The 22,922-nt window shown below is 23.4% G+C and overlaps 3 protein-coding genes across 4 annotated transcripts in view; 2 read left to right on the top strand and 1 right to left on the bottom strand.

Annotated features, from left to right (window-relative positions):
• LOC127278052 (arrestin domain-containing protein 1-like) overlaps window positions 1-20,652 on the top strand; it is a 562,072-nt gene extending 541,420 nt beyond the window's left edge. Inside the window, exon 8 of the mRNA XM_051299562.1 lies at window positions 20,634-20,652. The gene's annotated coding sequence lies outside the window, so the exon portion shown is untranslated. The remainder of the gene's footprint in view (window positions 1-20,633) is intronic.
• LOC127278050 (protein mothers against dpp) lies at window positions 3,091-14,242 on the bottom strand. 2 transcript variants are annotated; one of them, XM_051299558.1, is made up of 4 exons: window positions 14,078-14,242; window positions 13,416-13,517; window positions 8,443-9,773; window positions 3,091-3,551 (listed from the first exon to the last, which is right to left on the bottom strand). In XM_051299558.1, exons 3-4 carry the CDS (start codon window positions 9,678-9,680, stop codon window positions 3,392-3,394), a joined length of 1,398 nt encoding a protein of 465 aa, XP_051155515.1. In that variant the 5' UTR covers window positions 9,681-9,773; window positions 13,416-13,517; window positions 14,078-14,242; the 3' UTR covers window positions 3,091-3,391. The 2 variants fall into 2 exon arrangements, with proteins under 2 accessions (XP_051155515.1, XP_051155516.1); XM_051299559.1 differs by lacking the exon at window positions 14,078-14,242 and adding an exon at window positions 13,954-13,972.
• On the top strand, window positions 14,743-22,717 carry LOC127278048 (putative lipid scramblase CLPTM1). The gene is made up of 6 exons (XM_051299556.1): window positions 14,743-14,972; window positions 15,497-16,093; window positions 20,387-20,504; window positions 21,013-21,216; window positions 21,307-21,441; window positions 21,508-22,717. The coding sequence occupies exons 1-6, from the start codon at window positions 14,853-14,855 to the stop codon at window positions 22,272-22,274; spliced, it is 1,941 nt and encodes a 646-aa protein (XP_051155513.1). The 5' UTR covers window positions 14,743-14,852; the 3' UTR covers window positions 22,275-22,717.
• The last annotated feature ends 205 nt before the right edge of the window (window positions 22,718-22,922 follow it).

Consider the following 22,922-nt stretch of genomic DNA (forward strand, 5'->3'; position numbering starts at 1 on the left):
TAAATTCTAGAAATCCACATCATTTCAGCATATTGTTGACTTTAGACATTTGGGAAACAATTTTTTTCGAAATTTTAAAAAAATTTAATATATATAATTTACAATTTACCAAATTATTATTATTATTGTTTTATACAGAATTCTTTAAATTTTTTCAATTTAATATATATGACAGAATTTTTATTTATCCGAATAGAAAATAAGCAGAAACTTTTTTTTTTTTTAAATTAAATCAATAAATGCGTTCAGTTCATATTAAAAGTAATTTTATTTGAGCATAAATCATTTTAATAATTTTATTGGTTAATTTTTAAATTCAAGACCAAAATAAATATTGCAATGAAAATTCATTTAAGTGGAAATTCTGTAAAATAGAAATTTTTTAGTATGAAAATTGAAAGTGAAATAAATTTTACGATTATAAAAATTTCGATTAAATATAACATTTATTAAATCTGAATTCTATTAAATGAAAATTATGTTACATAATGATAATTAATAAGGAAATAATGTGACAAAAAAAAAGAGGTCTATGAATTTTTTTATATTATTATATTTATTATTAGTTCAAATTTCTAGTGAATGGAATTTATCAGAATTTATAATAAAAAATTTTCCGTTAAATAAAAAATTCAACTTTTAAATGAAAATTCAATTAAATATGAATTCAACATTCAAGTTAAAATTTGATTAATATTGTTGTTTAATATTTTTGTTTTATGGAAATTCACTCATTTTTAAATTCGGATAAGTGAAAATTCGTTCAAATAAAAATTGTGATTAATGAAAATTTATCAAAATAAAAGTTCTGTTACGTAAAAATTTTGTTAAAATAGAAATTGATTTATGGAAATTCCTTCATTTAAAATTCTATTAAATAAAAATTCTGTTAAATAGAAATTGATTTATGTAAGTTCCTTTATTTAAAATTCCATAAAATAAAAATTCTATTAACAGAATTCTAATAAATGAATTTCGGTAAAATAAAAATTTGTGTTTAATGAATATTCAACGCAAAAAAAAAATTATAATTACTAAAAAATTCTATTAAATGAAAATTCAATTAAAGAGAAATTGTTTTATAGAAATTTTGTTACATATAATTTTTTTTTCTTAAATATAGAAATTATATTGAATGTAAATTCTGTTACGAGAATCTGTTGTTGAAAAATTTGGCTAAATAGAAATTCCATTAGATAAAAATTCTTTTTAATACTAATTATTTTTCTTTATGAAAATTCGGTACACTATAAATTTTACTTTATGAACTTCAATTAAAGGAAAATAAGACCCTATATGAATTTCGAAACAGTAGAAAATTCAAAACTCATAATTTTTTAAAAACAATAATATTTCTAGGTCTTTGAAAAAAAAAATCTTATTAAAGTGCTTATTTATATGAAATAACAATATTGAAAAATGTGGAAAGTTTTGCTACTTTTCTAAGACACGCGAATAAATTGAAGTGAATTTTCAGTGAAACGCTTCAAATAATTACAATATTATCACTTGTTGCATTTTGTTCCCTTTTCATAAAAAAAAAAATTGCAAGGTTCTTTTTTCATTGCCGAAATTCGGCTACTTTCATATATATATAATCTGTATATTTGTATTGTCGCAAAAGGCCTTTAAAACACTAAAAAAGAGTCTTGATTTCAAAAAATCTTATAAAAAATGATTTATTAATGACTTTGCTTTATTTAAAAAAAAGTTCTGTTTTCATTAAAAAAAAAATTGAAGCCTGTTAATAAAAAAAGCAGATAAAAAAGATGGTTCTCATATAATATTTATAGAAATAAAATTTGTGTATAATAAAACTTTCCATCACAGTTGCGTCATTTTGTCAGCCTCATAATTAAAATTTCATAAGAAAAAGAAAATTCTTTGACGGAAAATTATTATTATTATTATTATTATCATTGACAATGTTTTGTCTCTAAAAGAAACAGTCGAATAAAAAATCTGCTTGAAAACAAGACACGAGGAATCATTTTGAACCTTTAGAATATATTTAAATCTTACATAATAGGCACTATTATTATACATAATCATGAGATCAACTTTGAAAAGTTTGCGTTGCACTTTCAAGAGATTAATCTTCAATATATTGTACAATAGAATAAAATAGTTTCATCTTCATAAAATATACCACGATAAATAGCTAAAACTTTGTAAAAAAAAACATTTACAAATTATTTTAGGCAATATTCTCAAGCCTCTAATTAAGGCTTCTTTTTTTTAAAAAAAAAGGCTATTTGATTGTTTTAATGTTTGGCCAACGTGAAGAAATAGGCAAACTTTTTCTATAATATTTCAGGCCAATTATCATAATGAGATTGTTTTGATGATACTTCCAAATTCTACGATTTTAATAATAAAATTAAATTTCAAATATTTTTCTATAGAAAATATTTTTTATTTTTTTCACTGAATTTTAGAACAAATATTAAAATATTTTCAATTCAGTATTTGTAAATTTTTAATTTTTTTTTTTTACGTAAAAGAAAAGTAGAATTTGGAGAATAATCACATGTTTTCTCTTAAAAATTCCCTTTTTTTTTCTTTGCATAATTTTATATTCTAAAATTGCTCGTAATAAAAATTGACAAGAGCAGATCCATCAAGAGAAATCACAATATTGTACTTTTTTCGATAAAATTCTTATATCGAAAACGTATCATTGTAAGCAAAAATTTGCTCTGGTAGGAATTTTCAATATTTTAAAAAAAATATTTTTTTTTCTATTAATTGTGGCCAATTTTATTTTATTCCAAATTTTTTTTCTATTCCTATCTACTAATATACCTAAATTATTCTATTCATAGCTAATTTACTTTTTTTTATATATATATACCTATATATAACTTCTATGTCTTTCATTGAAGTTTTTTCTTTTGATTTATTTAGCTAATAAGACATTTAAAAACAGCACTATAAATTTTCATATAATATATATATACTTCATCATGTTTGTACATTTTGAGAAAAGTATATAACTAATTTTCGTTTTTTTGTCAAAAAATCTATCATCAATACTCATTACAATCTTTTTTTGTTTTCTTATATATATGGAACATATATATATATATAATAGAATAATCTATACCTATACATTTTATTTTTTGAGGCAAAATTGCTTTAAAACATTTTTTTTTTCACTTAATAATAATAATATCTTCATCATCGATTATTCGATTAAATTATTATTATTATTATAACTCTATATTTGAGATTTTATTTTCTTTTTGAAATTTGAGTTTTATGTATAGATTCATCTTTTTGTCATTATATTGATCAGAAAGAGAAAAATCTCAAATATGATTTGCAAAAAATTTAAGGAAATAAATTTTATTTTTCTCTCACGTTTATGTTGTCTCTTGCAATTATGTTTTTACGACATGGAACTTATGGCATTGTGAGGTGATCCCATTTGGGTGAGAACTTTGTCAAGCCATTGTAATGGTCCATGCAAGTGAGCTTCAATCCAACAAGGAGTCGAAGTTACGTCCTGTCGATGATATTCGGCACCCCAGCCTTTTACAAATGACATTCTGCAACAATTGAAAATAATTATATTTATTAAATAAACTTTAAACAAAATAAAATTTCAAAAATTACCTTTCATTTTGTTAGTTTACATTTTAATATTTTTCTATATAGAATAAAATTTTAATGTTATTCAATTCTTATTAAGTATAACAAAAATGAAACGATTTAAAAAATATATTTTTAAAAATAGTGCACGTTTTGGTTTAAAACATCAAAAAACATTTCAATGAAAGTGAATATTTTTCAATAGTTTTTAAATTATTGTCAATCAATGAAAAAATATTAAATTTGTTCTAAAGAACTTGTTTAAAATAAAAAAAAAAATTAACTTCTTTTCTTTGGTAAATTTCAAACTCCTAAATAAAGAGAGGAGAATTTTTTCAAAAAATTTGAAATATGTAAATGTAAATTTTCGATCTGAAAATTTTTAAAATTGGAATTTTGTAGATCTCATTGAAATAAATTTGTTATATTCTATAATATTTTTAAAAGTGTGAGTTCAAGTCTTAAAAACTTCTCTTACTCAAAACTTTTATTAACATTGTACTCAACAATTTTTCTACCATTGACCTCAGACCTGATAATAAAATATTTCTGAACTAATTAAATTTATTAAAAATAAAAAATCGATTTTTACGATTTCTCTTGCTCTTTAAAGTCGATCCAAGACTTATCATATTTTAAAAAATTCCCAAAAAAATATTTATTTAACCTTTAAAATATTAATAATATCCGCCGGAAGAAAAAATACATACTAAGTTTTAAGAAAAAGATTTAAAACTTACAAAAATTATTTATTTACATATTTTGCAAATGATGAAAAATTTTAATGTAGCTTCTTTTACATTTTTTAAAAATTATCTGATTTAAATGAATTATGGCTTATTTTCTTCAGAAAATAATTCTTAACATCTTCACTACAGGGATTTTTAAATAAATGTTAAGAATTATTTTCTTAAGAAAATAAGCCATGATTCATTTAAATCAAATCATTTTTTAAAAAAATTAATCGATATAAAGAAAATTTTTGATTATTTGCAAAATATATAATAAATAAATAAATAACCTTTGGGTAAAAAAAAATTTGTGTAATATTTTTAAATTATTTAGTAAAAAAACAATTGCATGTAATTATTGTTTTTAAAAAACTAACCTTAGCCTGCAATCGATGTATCATAATATATATTTCGAACGACCAGGTGTATCGGAAACACACACGATTTGAAAACTTTCAGACTCCGGAACCATCACGTTTTTTAATTAAAAAATAAAATACTTTTTCTAAACGCGATCGCGATTTTAAGAATTTCGAACACTCCCGGAACAAGAAAAATATGTATGTTTAACGAAGCCAAATTTTTCTTTTAAAAACTATTAAAATTAAAAAAATAAATTTTTTTTGTAAATTATTCAAATTATAAAATTTACACTCACGTTGAGCACGTCTAAACAGGTTAATACACAAATTGCAACTGATTTAATTATATCTTTGGGATTTCCCACACCAAATTGTTCTGACCTTTAATTTAAAGAGCCCTTTGTACTTTATTGTAAATATATAAAGCACGGGATGCAGGTATAAAAGTAATAAAATCCCAAAATCACTTCGACACATTTAAAATACTTTCAAATTATAATTTTAAAAACTTCAATAATATTTCACATATATTTTGAGGCTTTAAAATTTCAAAAATTAATATTTTTTGCAGGCTTTTTTCATGATTCTAAACAATCAATCGCATAGATTTTTAAAAATTTTAATATTTTCAAAATATAAAATTTCTAAAATGTTCAAAAAAATTTTTTTTTTAATTTTCATAATTCACAATAATATTTTAGATATTCCAAAAAAAGTGGAAAAAGTCGATTTTTTTTTTATTTTAACAAAAATATTTTACAGATTTAAAAAAAATTTTTTTTTTTTAAAATAAGTAATAATACTTTTGGAAGGGTTTAAAGTTGAAATTTTTAGAAATAATTGAATTTTAAAAGATTTTGTTAATTTTCAAAAAATAATAAAATTTTATAAAACTAAAAATAATTTATCAAATAATTTCAGATAACATTTTTTAAATATAATTGAATTTTCAAAGATTTACAATTGAGAATTTTAAAATTAATTGAAGTTTAAGTGATTTTTAATTAACAATTTTTGATGATTTCATTAAAAAATTTATTAGAAATTGCGGACAAAAATACAATAATTTGAAAACCATTTTTAATTGAAAAATGGTTTCAGATAGTTGAATTTTCAAAGAATATTATAAAAATAGTTTAAAAAAATTAAATTTCCTTAGAGTTATAATTGAAATTGTTAAATTTTAAAAAATTTTCGAAGAAAAATTTTAGAAATAATTAAATTTTAGAAGTTTTTAAATTCAAATTTTTGAAAATAATTGAATTATAATTAAAATTTTGGATAATAATTCAATTTTAGTTGATGTTTGATTGAAAATTTTGATAATAATTAATTTTGCATTAAAATTTTTGAGAAAAATTGAATTTTAGTTGATTTTGAATTGAAAATTTTGAAAATAATTCAATTTTCTTTGATTTGAAATTGAAAATTTGGAAAATAATAAAATTTTAGTTGATTTTGAATTGAAAATTTTGAAAATAATTTAATTTTCTTTGATTTTGAATTGAAATTTTGGGAAATAATTGAATTTTAATTGAAATTTTGGATAATAATTTAATTTAAGTTGATTTTTGATTAAAAATTTTGATAATAATTAATTTTTAATTTAAATTTTTGATAATTATTGAATTTTAATTGATTTTGAATTGAAATTTTGGGTAATAATTGAATTTTATTTGATATTAAATTAAAAATTTAGAAAATAATTGAATTTTTAAAGATTTTAAATTGAAAATTTAGAAAATAGTTGAATTTTAAAAGATTTTGAATTGAAAATTTTGAAAATAATTGAATTTTATTTGATTTTGAATTGATTTATGATTTTAAATTAAAATTTTTTGATAATTTTATTTGATATTTTTTTTAAATTATAAACAATTGTTAAATTTCATAAAAATTTTAATTGAAAAATAATTTGAAATAATTGAATTTGTGATGAATTTCATTAAAATTATTGAAAATAATTAATTTAGTGAAGAATTTTAGTTAAAAATTTAATAATTGAAATAAAGAAGATCTGAAGAAGATCTGCATTTTATACTAAAAAAATATTTTTTATTTAAAAATTTGTTTAAAAAATGTAAAAAAAAAAGTGTAAATAGTTGCATTTTATTAAAATAAGTCGAAAAAAGTCGTATTTTTTGAAAAAAAGTCGGAAATAGTCGAAAAAGTCGTAAGTATAATCCGAGGCCTGTTAAATTGAAATTATATTAATTTTAGTTAAATGTAAATTGAAAATTTTGCATAATATAAAATCCACTTTATACAATTTTGCTAAATAGAAATTCGAAAATTTAAGATTCGACGCCGTAAAAAATTGTATAAGTTAAATGTGGGTATTAGCATTAAATAATAAATTATTCGTATTAATGAATAATTTACTTTATTTGAAGTTGAACTGATAAAATAAAATTGTATATCAAATAATTTTTATTTATATTAAAAAATACTGAACATGTATCTTTTACAGTGAATAAGGCTCTAAGGTCTTTGGGTTTTATTATGCGGAGTGCTTCTGATTTTAAAAGTTTAATTTCCTTAAAAATACTTTACTTTTCATTTGTAAAATCTATCCTTGAATTTGCCTCCGTTATTTGGTTTCCCCACTACTTTGTTCACATCATTAGATTGGAAAGGGTACAGAATCGTTTCTTGCGCTTCTTGGCCAGACAACTCGGTGTTGGTTATGATTTTTTCTCTCATAATTATGATGAATTACGTTCGCGATTTAATATTCCTAAAATTGAGACCAGATTTTGTTATAACGACTTACTTTTTTTGTTTAAAATTATCAATGGTGTCACAAATTGTCCGGCGATACTGTCAATGATAAATTTCTGTTCGCCAACTAGACAATTAAGAAATTCCTCCTTATTTTATATTCAACATCATAGAACTAATTATGGTAAAAACTCTGTCATTAATCGACTATGTCGCGAAGCCAATCTGTATAGCGAGAATCTTGATCTCTTTGGCGTTAGTTTGAGAGGATTTATTACATCCTTGCGCACAACTCTTTTTAAAAATCGTTCTAATAATACCAGGTCGTTCATTGCTTAAAAGTTTTTCTTTTGTTTTTGATTTTGGACGCCTTTGGTCCAATTATGTATATACATTTATATTTTTGCATTTTTATGTAAAGGGCTTCTCATGCCCGTGTATAACTTTAAATAAATAAATAAATAAAAAACCAAATATTTCACTGAAAAAAATTTAATTAATTGTTATCCAAGTTTAAAAAATCATTAATTAAATTCAATAACAAGTAGTAAATAATTATTTACTTAATGAATATAAGCTATATCACATGCTTAATAATTGAGTGTGAAGGCCAACTTTTTAATTTGCATTTGCTTTCGGAAAAAAGTAAAAAAAATTTTGAAACTAATAGTTACTTTAATTTATTTATAAAAAATTCCAGAAAATTAAAGAAATTCCCTGACTTTTGCCTGACCATTTAAATTTCCTGACTGCCCTGACCGTTAGACACCCTGGTGAAATTAACTGAATATAGAAATTTATTGTTTGGGGCAGTTGCTGCACCAAAATTTTTTCAGTGTGGGAAATAGATAAAATTTTATGAAATTGACAAAAATGAATTGTACGGATATTAAATATCATTTTCACGAATTATCATTTTTTTATGTTGCATCGACTTTAGATGAAATAATGACCCAATTAAAAAAATAGTAGTCAACGATATTTTTTTTTAAATCCCGTTGGCTCCATTTATAAATAAATAAAATCTCAATTACCTTATTGTACACATTTTCGTCAATTCATAAACAGCTTCAAATCCATGATTGACACTCTGCGAAAGAAGTGATGCAAATTCTTGATTATTAAAAATCTTAAGTGAACATCCCGGTGGAATTTTGCACACTGTACTCGGATGAAATCCATGGAAATGATTGCAATTTCTTGATTGTACAAAAATAGCCGAATCCGAGAGGCATTCAGCATAAACTTCACCGCCAACATAATATAAATGCACACCTTTACCAATGTGTCTCCTTGTATTTTCAATTGTTGAATTTCTATTGACATTTGACAATTGTCCAAGGCAAAATCTATCGGAATTATTGCTGGGATTAGTGAAACCATCGACAATCACCGAATGACTTTGACAATGAAATATTTCACCAACACGACAATTCAATTCATAATAAGCAATTGATGCCCAATATGGTTGTTCCTGATAGCAAACAGGTGCAACTGCAGGTGAATTACCAGTGTCCATTGCCGCTGGATCAGGTGGTGGTGATTGTCCATGTTGTGAACCATCTTCAGGTGGTGAATAGGCAGGCGGTGGTGTTTCAGGTAAGCCATTAGTTCCATAGGGACTTTGTGGATTACTCGAACTTGCTGGACTTGGAACTGAGCTCACCGACGATATTGGCGATGTTGGATTTACATTTGTATTGCCAGCATTAAATCCACTTGTCGAATAAGTCACATTGTGTGGCATTGTTGGCTCGGGAAGTTGTTGAAATGGTAGAAGCGAATGTCCAGGTGCAAATTCAGAATGTCTTGGCACTAAAACTGGTGGCAATACTGGACTCTCGACACGTTTATAATGATAAGGATTTATGCAAACTTCTTTTTGTTTCGCCGAAAATGGATATTGACATAGTTCAAGGGGTTTTAATTCGTGATGCGATTGAAGATCGGGCCATCGCCAAACACGACAATAAATCACATGTGGTAAACCCTTGCGATGTGAAACTTGTAATCGACCATCTAAACTTCGTGGTATTGTCACACATTTACTTGGTGTTCCAGGACAACTTAATGCGCGTTCAAGTTCTTCGATTGCACCTTTTCGTTTTTTTAATTTTTTCACTAGTGAATCAACAGCTTTCTCAGCCCATTTCTCCTCCTCGTCACCTTGTTTCCAACCAAGTAATTTCTTTACTGCGGGACTTGTGAAGGAAAATAAACTATTTAAAGAGGACATTGGTCCTGAACTCGATGATCCTTCCTCGTCGTCCATTTTTGTTTTTTTTTCTCTCTCTCTCCACGAAATTAAATTTGTCACTTGTTTTAAAAGTAGATGTGCAAAATTTCTTCGACACTGATAGCTACACTGAAAATTTTACAATCTTTTAATAAATTTGACAAAATTGTTCATGTAAAAGATAAAATATTTTTTGAATTTTTATTTTGTACAAATAATGTCAAAAAAATGGATTTTTGAACATAAATTAAATAATTACATGTACATTTTAAACTTAAAAATTTTTTTAAATTGTTAAAAAATGCCTATTTTAAGAAAAAGTGAAAAATATTTTTGATTTTCAAAAAAAAGGGTTTTTTGAATTTGAAGGAAAAAATTGAAAAATAATTTTAAAAACATTACTTTAATTTTAGAAAGTGAAGAAAAAAAAATTTAAGAAAATTGCAATGTTGAAGAAAAGAAAAATAGAGAATTTGAAAAATTCTCAAATCAAAATAAAAATTTGTAGAAAAAATTGGATATTTTTACGCAATTTGTAAAAGTAAATGTGTAATAAATTTTAGGAATTCTAAAAGAATAAGCAATTTAAAAGGCAAAATTCGTTTTAAAAAACGAAAAGAAAAAATTTAGTGTTGAAGAAAAAAAAATATGGAGAATTAAAGATATTCCCAAAATAAAATGCGAATTTGCGAGAAAATTGAGAAATTTGGTCCAGTTTATAAAAAAAGGAAAATTTTAAAAATTTCCTAAATACAAGTTATTTTAATTAATTGAACAGAAATTTCAGAAAATTATTGAAAATCCCTGACCGTTTTACACCCAGAATTATAAACTGAACATAAGCAATATTTATATATTATTCTTTTAAATTTGAAATATTTTTAAAAAGTTTAATTTTTTTTAAATTTAAAAATTTTTCCAAATTTTTTAAAATAATTTACACTATATTAACTATCAATAAAATTTAATTATTTAAGTACACATATTATAAATTAAAATTATTATTTAGGGTCAGTCGGGGTAAATCCGAACGGGGGGTAAATCCGAACGCTAATTATTTCAGCTTAATTAAAATTTTTAAAAATAAGTTCGATATGAGAATTTTTACCTCAGATCCTCTTGAAGAGATTCTAAGTATTATCCCATTTTTTGTTTGTTAATTAGCAACAGCATAAACAAAGATAACAAGTATTGCAAAAAAGATTGAAAATCAAAGATGACACTCTTTCAGTATTTTGTCTCGTATTTCAAGAAAAAGAAGCTAAAAATTCATTTTATTATTTATAATTGTTTGTTATGAATACTAGAACAGAAACTATATTTGATTTTTGCCTTCTGTAAAATTTTATTAATAATATCAGACCGTTCGTATTTACCCAAGAAAATTGGAAAACTGGGGTAAATCCGAACGGTATTTTTAATAATTTTTTTTTACATCAAAGCCACACAAAATTGTTTTTATTTGATTACACTATTATTTTAACATTATAAAAGTACATAGAAAAAAGTTTTTCTTTCTATACGTATCCTCGTTAGTAATTAATAAGCAGAAACTTAATCTCTGTTCTCTCGAAGGAGTGTTTCAATTTTTTTGCCAAATGGTTTGTTGAAAAAAGTTTTTCAGGATCTTAATAAAATTTGGTATTCTACGGTTTTTGGGGTCGCTAATTACCAATTTGAAGTCAGTTTTTCAAAATTCAAAATGGCGGACGAGAATTAAAAAATTCATTGGATTCGCTCGAAAATTGTTACTCGGGGGGTTTCAGGGTTAGCAAATTTGATTATTTTTAAAAATAAGTTTTAGGAAAGTACGCCATTTTGAATTTAAAAAATTTGACTTTTATTTTTGTATTTACATTCAATCACTCCAAAATACTTTCTGTAGCAAGTTTTGCAAAAATCCGTTATGATTTGATAAAGTTATTGAAGGTTTTAATTGTGTAATGCATTTTAATTTTTAACCTGTTTGATTTTTGTATTTATATATGATGCATTATTACATAATAGGTTTATTATCGTATTTTTTTGAGTTTTTATATAAGTTTAACAATTGCAATACTTTAAATTTATTTTCCCTAAGATTTTTCTGAAATACAGTGGCGTTCGTATTTACCCCCATATTTTAGGAAAGTTGCAAAGTATCGAGGTAAATACGAACGCTAAGTTTCCTGCGATTGTAATTTATCAAAATTTTTTTCTACCCCATAAAATTGTTCTATGGAAGTAAAGTAACAACTTCATGCACCAGAATACCGGAAGTATTTTTTTTTTAAAGAAAAAACTTATGTTATTGTTGAAACTTACTAAAAGCGTTCGGATTTACCCCGGTTGACCCTATCAATTTAAATATTTTTAACATTAATTTATACTGAAATTATAAAAAATTTTAAGTGTAATTATTTTATAATCTCAATTATTTTCATATTTTTATTATAATAAATTTTGTGTAAATAATTTAATTTTTTAAATATTTAAAAATTTTTTGTAATTATTAATTTTAATTTTAATAAACTAAAAATGTGATTTAAAAAAAAAAAAAGAAATTTAAATTAAAAAATTTTAATCAATTTTTCACAAACTTCGATCATTTTAAAAATATTTAAAAGTATCTCAATAATAAAATTGCATATTTAATTATTTGAAAATTACTTAATTTATTAAAAAAAAGTAGATAAATTAATTAAATTTTAAAAAATCTAAGTTTTAATTGAATAAAATTAAAAAATATAATTAAAGTTTGTAAATGAATTAACTTCAAATTTTTTCTAAATATTTCTAAATAAATAAATCCTATGTTCAATTTATAAATTTTTAATTTATATTCAAAATAAAAGTGGAAGAATTTTTTATTCCCTTTTTTTTAATGTAAATAGTTTAAAAAGAATAAAATGTAAAAATTATTATATATTTATTTATTATAAGAAGGTAACAGAGATAGATATTATTTTTTTTAAAAAAAATTAATATTTTACATTGCTTTTTAGAGAATAATCGGGTAAACAATTTGAAAACTTTTTTTTTTTCTGTATTAACAATTAAATAATTTACATTTTTTAAGTTTTGCAGTGCGAATATAAACAATTTTATTTGTAATTTAATTAATTTGTTTTTTAAATTTTTAATGTCAATTTTGCACCATTAAAAGTTATTTATTTGAACAAAAATTACAATTTTCTGACAAAAGGAAACAATTTAGGGAATTTAGTTATTACATAACCTAAAATTGTGATAATCGTTTCTTTTACCCTTAAAAATGTGTAATTTTTATGCAAATATAACTTTCAATACTTCAAAGTATTAAAAATAACATTGTTCATACTTTTACTAAATAAGTTTCTGACCAAAAATTCTTTTTTAAACATGAAAAAACACAAAAATGTTAAACGGAAGAAACTCGCAAATTTTTTTCAATCAGCGACTCTTCGTTGCCACAGGTTTGCCAACATCGTTAAAGTAAATTTAGTTTTAAAAAAGTACATTAATTTTTTACATTTTTAAACAAAACTTAAAATTATTTTAATTGTGATTATTTATAGTTTATATCCTACTGCTATATCCATAAAAGATTAAATATTTTGTTTTTTAATTAATTAATATAACCTGATAAGGTTGGCAAACCTGAGTTAACGAAATGTCGACGATTAAAAAGAAAAATAAAAAAAAAAATTATCAACTTATTGTCCTTTTGATAAATTATATTAGATTTAATATTCAGACATTTATGAAAAGAATTTTAACTTATTTTATAAATTAAAAATAAACAATACTTACTTATAAAAAACACTACATCAGTTTTGAAAGTCATCTAATCGATTTAACATTTTTAATTCAATTTGGCTTCGTAAGGCAGTGAAAAACACTGAGAAATATTCTCTATAACAGAATAAATAAGTACTTTGTTTAAAAATTAATAAAATAATAAAATAACAATTTAATTTCCAAAGTAAAAAAAATACAATTCAATAATAATAAATGACATTAAAAATTTTTTAAAAAGTAGCTAAAAATTACAAAATACTTCTAAAAAAACATTCAAGCATGAAGAAAATTCAAAATTCGCGTTTATTATCGAAACAAATGAATCACTTTTCACGATAATGATAGATTTGCAAAATGAAAATTAGACACTCTTGTATTGACGTGTGTGTGTGTGTGAGTGTGTGTTGACAATGAAAACTAAGACACAAATTTCCAATGTGAAAAAAAAAATGAAATCTCATTTATAAAATTCAATATTTGTCAAATATTATTTTTTGTCATATGCAAAAGTTTTTTTTTATAAGCAAACAGAAATTATAAATGTATATACACAAGAAAGCTTCGTCCCTCCTCTTGCCTCTTGACCTTACGTCCCTGTTGAACTTGCATTGCAATGAATTACCCCACAATAATTAATATTTTTAATATTGTAAATAGAAAAAAATTTGACTCACCACAAATGCACAACACTTAATTTATTGTTGAAAAAAAATTTTTTTTCAATATTTTCAAAATCTATTTTCACCACATGCAAAAAATGTTTATTGTTTCTTTGGAAAAATTTTTTGTTGAATAAAAACTATGGCGTTACAACATAATGGCGGCGAAGTGTTTATGCCTAAGCCGCCACGAACTAGTGTACTAAATATAGTGAGTAAACTCATCAATACCACTGGACCTCGGCACACTGACATCGTAATGATAAGAAAGAAAATGACAGCCATATATCTTCTATCATTTTCTATCTTATACGATTTCTTTCTCTTTCTATGAGTTAAATAAGGATATACATCTATCTTTGTCTAATTTCTAGCTTGAATTGTATTTGTGATTTGTCAATTTTTGGAAAATTTGTCAACTAACAAAACTAAAGAGCCCGTCTCATGGTGGCGTTAAACCGAAAGCATTAAGCCAATAAAAACTCTCTATTAGAATGATTTCCATTGGATCAAACGTTCTTATTGGCTAACGCTTTTCGTTTTCCACATTTGAGGCGTTTCACTTCAAAAAAAAAAAAAAAGCAAAATCCATCCTTGATCTTTTTGTACTTTGGCAACCTTCAAGTATGTGAACAAAACTTTAATCTTTTCTCTTTGTCTAACCTATGTGCTTATATACACACGTATACGTGTCGTCATATCCGAGAACTCACCTGATTTTGCTGGTTTGTATTAGTCGTGTATAAACTCTATTTTCCTCAACGAAGAGGAAAAAAGTGTAGATTCAAAAATGTCATCAACAGAAAAAGAAAATAGTGAAAGTCCTCAGGAAAATTTACCCCAAGAAGGAGAGAGTCAATCAACAAATAGCGAAATTGTCACAGCCGAAAATAGCGAAGGTGAAAGAAATGTAAGTGTAAAAAATTTTCTTTTTCTTTTATTTTAATTTTCATTGAAGAAATTTCATTTCCAATTGTCATTCATTGCGTTTTTTAAATTTTACATTTTATTTCTATCATTTAATAAATGATACAATTAAATTTGAATTTTGTCACTATTTTCATTATATAAAAAGGCGTTTCCTAGGAATGTAATCAAATTTTGGTATTTCAATTAATAATTTTTTTTTTTGGTAGGAAGTTTTTAAATTGAATTGATTAAATTACACGTGATTATGAGTAATGTAAACGAATGAATGAAATTCTATTATTATTATTATTTTAATTCTGATTTTTTTTATAAACATTTTTTTTTTAACTATTACGATATGTAACCTTGACAAATTATTACATTTATTTTTATTCTAAATTCTAAAATAATTTAAAAGATTAATATTAAAAAAAAATTAATAGATCTTAATAAAAAAATATTAGTGAATCGCGTAAATTATGAATTGAAAAATAAAATTTTGTTAATTACCTTCTTTTTTTTAAGGTTGCTACCGCCGAAACTGAGGAACAACGACGAAAGCAAACAACATGGTCGGAATCATTTTTTGCCATTACCAAATCCCTTATAATTCGTGCACTTATAATTTATTTTATAAGTTCATTCTTCCGTCGACCACAGCAGACTGATGTTCAAACTCAACAAGGCAGTGCAGGTGGCAATAATATGCCTAAATTAAGTTCATTAAATCTTTTTGAAAATGGAACAATATTTGACATGAATGTTTATTTATCGGAATCGTTAAATTTTGACGATTTTTCAAATACAAATGCACATATTTGGACGGAAAAACGATTAATTTATGGCGATTGGTCAAGTGGTCCAGACAATGATGGAACAAGAGTTCATGTTCATAAATTTGCTCCATCAAAACAATTATTAAATAATGGTTCAATTTATGTTCATGTTTTTGTTACAAAAAGTGGCAAATCACCTGATCCTAATGCGGGTAAAGGAAGATACGCTGGAAAGGATATGATTTCACATGCATCTAAAATGTTAAATAAATTTAAACGTGTTAAATATCAAAAAACACATAATTTATTAACGGGTGAAACTGCAGCAACTGAAGATGAAATTAAGGTAAATTTTTGTACGATACTGAAATTCGCAACAAATTTTAGAGAAAATTTTTTTTTTTTTATAAATTTTCATCTCACATGACCTCCCTGAAGTTGGCTTCGACGCTTAGCGCCGAAAATAATTTTTCGCAGAATCAAAAATTTCAAATTATTTTTTTTTAATTTTTCAATCCAAAGAATACCTTAAAAATTACTTCTCAGGGCATTGTGTGGACCGAAAATCTTTTTAACAAATGTTTTGATATTTTTGATTTCGCGAAAAACAATTTTCGGCGCTTAGCGTCGAAGCCAACTTCTGGGAGGTCTCACATGGTATTTTTTGCAATCTTTTCTAATCAAGAGATTATAAAAAAAATCTTTTTTTAGATAAAAAATTATTTATTTTTTCTAATCGTTGATTATAAGCGTTGTGAATTTTTGAAATAGAATCATCATTTTATGAATTTCAAGAACGCATGAATATTTTTCACATTAAATTTAAAGGTTTTTTTTTTTTTATCTCTTACACGAATTCACGATTTTTTTCTGCTTTTTGAAAAAAAAAATGTAATTAAAATATATTTGGGACATTCCATGGGAAATTTTCATTCAAAATTATTTTTTGCTCGTAACATTTTTTTTGAAATTTATATAAAAAACAAGAATATATGTATTTTTAAAATTTTTTAAATTTTGTTTATTTGCAGGCCTCGGATTATACGACTTTTTATGACTTTTTTTTCAAAAATACGACTTTTTCGACTTGTCTAATAAAATGCGACTTTTTCGACTTTTTTTTACAAAATACGTTTTTTTTTTAAGTATAAAATTCAGATCTTCTTTATTTCAATTATTTAACAAATTTTTAACTAAAATTCTTCACTAAATTAATTATTTTTAATAATTTTAACGAAATTCTTCACAAATTCAATTATCTTAAACTATTTTTTAATTATTAAATTTTTAAAAAATTTAATAATTATTTATAGGGTCAAACCATTATATTTCAACTAAAGTGGTCGCTGACTAATTTTTAAAAATTATAATACTTTGCAGGAATGATTTTGAAGTTATCAAGATCACGAAATGAAAAGAATTTTATTAAAAATTTAAATATTTATTGTAAAATATGAATTTAAAGTATATGAGGTGCTAAAAACTGTCAATTTTTTAGCCATTAGAAAATATGCAAAAAAAACATAGAATTTACCATAAAAATAAAAAAAAATTATTGGAATTTACTAAGAATGAATAAATTTATCATTATCAATTGATATAATTATTTAAAGATGTGAAGTAATATATAAAATATGATTTCCAAGTGCACCTGTCAAATAACCTAATTTTGCGATTTTTATTCATTAATTATAAAAAATAGAAAACATTAAATTAAATAAAAACTTACCAAATATGAAGTTCTTGCCATAAACTTTTAGAATTTCTTTGCACTTTTCTTCTTTTCTATTCATAAGTATGAAAAATTTAAAAAATAAAATAGCTACTTTGTCTATTTTCACTATTTTTGAAAGTCAATAACTTTCTTGGAGAAAAATGAAAAAATATGGGGTTTCGAAAATTATTTAAATACACACTACATATACATTCACTGAAAATTTCGCATTGGTCCCGAAGCTATTTTCGAAGATAAAGTAAATTAAAAATTTCGTATTTTTTAGGCTATATTGACATGGGTTTTAAAGGTATTAATTCAATGTGAAGTTTGTCGTCACCAGTGAACCACCTTCACATTGATTTAAAATCCATGTCCATATAGCCTAAAAAATACGAAATTTTTAATTTACTTTATCTTCGAAAATAGCTTCGGGACCAATGCGAAATTTTCAGTGAATGTATATGTAGTGTGTATTTAAATAATTTTCGAAACCCCATATTTTTTCATTTTTCTCCAAGAAAGTTATTGACTTTCAAAAATAGTGAAAATAGACAAAGTAGCTATTTTATTTTTTAAATTTTTCATACTTATGAATAGAAAAGAAGAAAAGTGCAAAGAAATTCTAAAAGTTTATGGCAAGAACTTCATATTTGGTAAGTTTTTATTTAATTTAATGTTTTCTATTTTTTATAATTAATGAATAAAAATCGCAAAATTAGGTTATTTGACAGGTGCACTTGGAAATCATATTTTATATATTACTTCACATCTTTAAATAATTATATCAATTGATAATGATAAATTTATTCATTCTTAGTAAATTCCAATAATTTTTTTTTATTTTTATGGTAAATTCTATGTTTTTTTGCATATTTTCTAATGGCTAAAAAATTGACAGTTTTTAGCACCTCATATACTTTAAATTCATATTTTACAATAAATATTTAAATTTTTAATAAAATTCTTTTCATTTCGTGATCTTGATAACTTCAAAATCATTCCTGCAAAGTATTATAATTTTTAAAAATTAGTCAGCGACCACTTTAGTTGAAATATAATGGTTTGACCCTAAATTTAAAAAACAAATTAGCAAATAAAATTACCAAAAATTATTACCTAATTCAAAATCACTTGAAATTTAATTATTTGCAAAAATTTAAATTATTTTTAATGATTTTTATAATATTCTTCCAAAATTCAATTATCTGAAAGCATTTTTCAATTAAAAACTTTTAGAATTTAATTTTTTTTAATGTGATTTCTAATAAATTCTTCATCAACAAAAATTTCTAGAAATTTATCTTATTATAATTATTGTCTGTCATTTAACACAATCTTTTGAAAGTAAATTATTTTCAAACATTTCAATTTAAAAGCTTCTAAAATTTAATTATTTCTAAAAATTTTTGAAATTTAATAATTTCAATTACCTATAACTCTCCTAAAATACAATAATTATTTTGAAGGATTTTTATAAAAATTCTTCGAAAACTCCACATTCTGAAACCATTTTTCACTTAAAAAGTTTTCAACTTATTGTATTTTTGTCTGCAATTTCTAATCATTTTTTTAGTTACATAAATCATCAAAAATTTTAAATTAAAGTAAAGTTTAATTATTGTTTGAAAATTAACAAAATCTTTTGAAATTCAATTAATTCTTAAAAATTTCAACTTTAACTCTTCCAAAATTATTATTTAAAAAAAAATTTTATTTTAAAATATGTAAAACTTGGATTAGGTTTTTCCTGAAATTTTCTTGACCATCAAAATTAAAAACTGTGACAAAATTTTTAATTCGAATTAATTAATTAAATCAAACTTCAAAAAATTATAAAAATGGAAGTTTAAGAATTTTTTTGTCCTACTTAAATAAAATTTTGAAAATTTGTCTTACAATGAGTTCGATTCTGAAATATTCGAAAAAAATTTTCTTGATAATATTCTTATAGAATTATTCTCATTACAGAATTAATAAAATGAATTTAATATCTAATAACATTAGTTATTTAACATAAAATATTTATTAACCAATTAAATTTTGTTAAAATAAAAAAATCGACTTTTTCGACTTTTTTTTAAAATATGAATCGTCTAAAACGACTTTTTTTTGTGCCTTAAAGTCGATCCGAGGCCTGCATTTGATAAAAATGAAGAAAGTTATGATTGAATATAAAGATTTATTTATCAAAAAACTAACGACATTATAATAGCCCCTAGGAGGGTATAATTACCCCTATTCATGGTAACTAAATTCTAATTTCACAGAATTTCTACTTAGTCAAACTTTTATTGAGCTGATATTCTAGTTCATTGAATTTTTATTTAACATCATTTATATTTAGTAAAATTTTCATAAAAAAAAAAATTTAATTTCACAAAATTGTTCCTTAATTGAATTTTTACTTATCCGAATATTTACTCAACACTATTTTCATTAAACTAAATTCACATTAAACAAAATTCTTATTTATTCATATTTTCATTAATAGGAATTTTGAGTACAAAAAATTTGTATTTAACAAAATTTCCGCTTAGCTGAATTTTTAATTATAATAATTTCTAATTTACCAAAACTTCATTTGATTAAATTTTCACTTGTTCGAATTGTCATTTTAAAGAATTTTTTAAAAAGACGGAATTTTCAATTTACGAGACTTTAATTAGTTCTAACAAACATTCGGAAAAAATATTTCGAGAATTTTTAAAAATAAAGGAATCAAAAATTGTCAAAAACATTTGTGATTCATTTATTTTAAAATTCTTGATGAAATACATAATAATATAATATAATTATTATAATATAATAATAATATTTTGTCTCATTAAATATAAAAATGTAATTTTTCTCATGTTTTAAATTTTTTAGGTTTAATTTTTTATTCTTTTTTTAAAATTATTGAAAATAACGAAATTTTTTCAGAAAGCCGAATTGATGAATCAAGAAATTCTTTCTCACTGGCATCCAAATACGACTATTAATTTTGTCGTTGATCAAACCAACTGGGTACCGGGTCAAGTTCCTCCACCTTTAAATGAATGTGAGTTAAATAAATTCAAAACAAACAAACATGGCTCGGAGTGACTTTTTCTTTCTTCTTTTATGATTTAATTTTAGTAATAGTAAATAAAAAAAATTATTTTTTAATTAATTAAATTTATCAAGAATTACGAAGCTGAAGTACGCAACGTTTATGATAAACGATTTTTAAAGAAATAATTTTAAAAAATGAAAAATTCTATAATTTTTTGCCAAAAAAAATTTTTTTTTATAATTTGTTGATTAATGAAAACTACAAGAAATATTTTTTAAGCGAAAAATTGTAGAATTTTTATTTTAAAAAATAATTTTTTTAAAAAATAATTTTTTTAAAAAATTATTTTTTTAAAAATCGTTTATCATAAACGTTGCGTATTTCAGCTTCGTTAAGAATTAAAAAATTTGTGAATTTTTTGTCTCAATAATTTAGATAAAAAGAAATATTTTCTAAATGTAGAAAAAAAGAGAATTTTTCAATTTCAAATAATGAGAAATTTTTTTTCCCACAGATATTGAATTTTCACTTGGTGGCAGTGTCTATAAGCCAGTTGTTTATTTCAATGATTTTTGGAATATGCAAAGGGACTATCATCCTTTGAATGATTCGATAAAAGAACTTGAATTACGTCTCACGTATCAACCACTTTCATTATTTAAATGGCAACTCTATACAGCTCAGAATATGAGAAATAAATGGACATCTTCAATTTTAGGTATAAAACATAGAATTTAAAATATTTTCAATAAAATTGCCTTGACATAATTAATATTTTTCTATTATTAATTAAAAATTAATTTTTCAGGCAATCCCGAAGAGGAAGATAGTGATCAGGATACGTTAAAAGAAGCTCTTCTTGAAACAAATCCCTATCTTTTGGCATTGACTTTTGCAGTGTCAATTTTACACAGCATCTTTGAGTTTCTTGCATTCAAAAATGGTACGAAAAATCTTAATTCTAAATTACATTTTCTAAATATTTTTTTAAATTTTCTTTTTTTTGCAGACATTGAATTTTGGAATAATCGAAAATCCTTGGAAGGTCTTTCGGTGAGAAGTGTATTTTTCAATGTATTTCAATCTGTGATAGTTCTTCTTTATGTTCTTGATAATGAAACAAATACAGTTGTTCGCATTAGCTGTGCAATTGGTCTTTGTATTGAAATATGGAAAATTAATAAGACTGTCGACATTAAAGTGAATCGTGAATCGAAAATATTTGGCATTTTCCCACGAATATCGTATCAAGATAAAGGATCATATGTTGAATCATCGACAAAAGAATATGATAGACTTGCCTTTAGATATTTATCATGGGCACTTTATCCACTACTTGGTGGTTATGCAATTTATTCTCTAATGTATTTAGAACACAAGAGCTGGTACTCTTGGGTATTGAGTATGCTTTATGGATTTCTATTGACATTTGGCTTTATAATGATGACACCACAACTTTTTATCAACTATAAATTAAAGAGTGTCGCACATCTTCCATGGCGAATGTTGTCATATAAATTCTTAAATACATTCATTGACGATGTGTTTGCCTTTGTCATTAAAATGCCAACACTTTATAGGCTAGGCTGCTTCCGTGACGATATTGTCTTTTGTATATATCTTTATCAACGTTGGATCTATAAAACTGATCTCAGTCGTGTCAATGAATTTGGATTCTCAGGTGAAATGGCCGCTGAATTGAAAGAGAAAAAAGCAATTGAACCAGCAAAAACTGGTGAAACGGTGAAAAATGAAATTGACAAGAAAACTGATTGATCATTTCAATAGTAAAGCATTTTTTTTTTTTTTTCAAGAAAAAAATAGATTCATTGATTTAAAATTTAAAAAAAAAAACAACGTTTAAGTACATAAGTACCAAAGTAACGTGTGTGTGAAAACTTTTCATTAAAACGCACGAATACAAGACATTTGTGCGTGTGAATATTCTATTTGAATTTTTGAAAATATATTCGCACAATTGCGTAATTAAATGAAAGTACGGCGTGTATAATTGTAATTGAAGCGATTCTTCGTGATTCAGTGATGCTATCAATATATAGATATATTTGATGTGAAAAAAAAGTAAAACGCCTCCATAATATGAATAATTTGGGACGTATGAATGTTTTCCTAAAAAAAAATTATTAGTCCTAATTTCTCATTGTATTAAAATTTATAAATAATGTCGAATTTCTATATAAAAACAATTCTGGAGCATACATTTTGACTATATAATAATACGTTAATGATCCTTTTGGAGGTTCATCTACGTAAATCTTGTTATGACTTTTACTTCCTCTAAATGATCAAATTTAGTCATTGACGATTGTCAAAGAAAAAAAAAACTACCGTTCAATAATTCAAAGACATTTTTAAATTATTCAATCGATAAAAGTGACGAAGAATTTTATTAAAAGTAGAATT

This window comes from Leptopilina boulardi, unplaced genomic scaffold (assembly GCF_019393585.1).
Source record: "Leptopilina boulardi isolate dan_hultmark-lab unplaced genomic scaffold, ZJU_Lbou_2.1 LbouV2_194, whole genome shotgun sequence".
Taxonomy (NCBI): Eukaryota; Metazoa; Arthropoda; class Insecta; order Hymenoptera; family Figitidae; genus Leptopilina; species Leptopilina boulardi.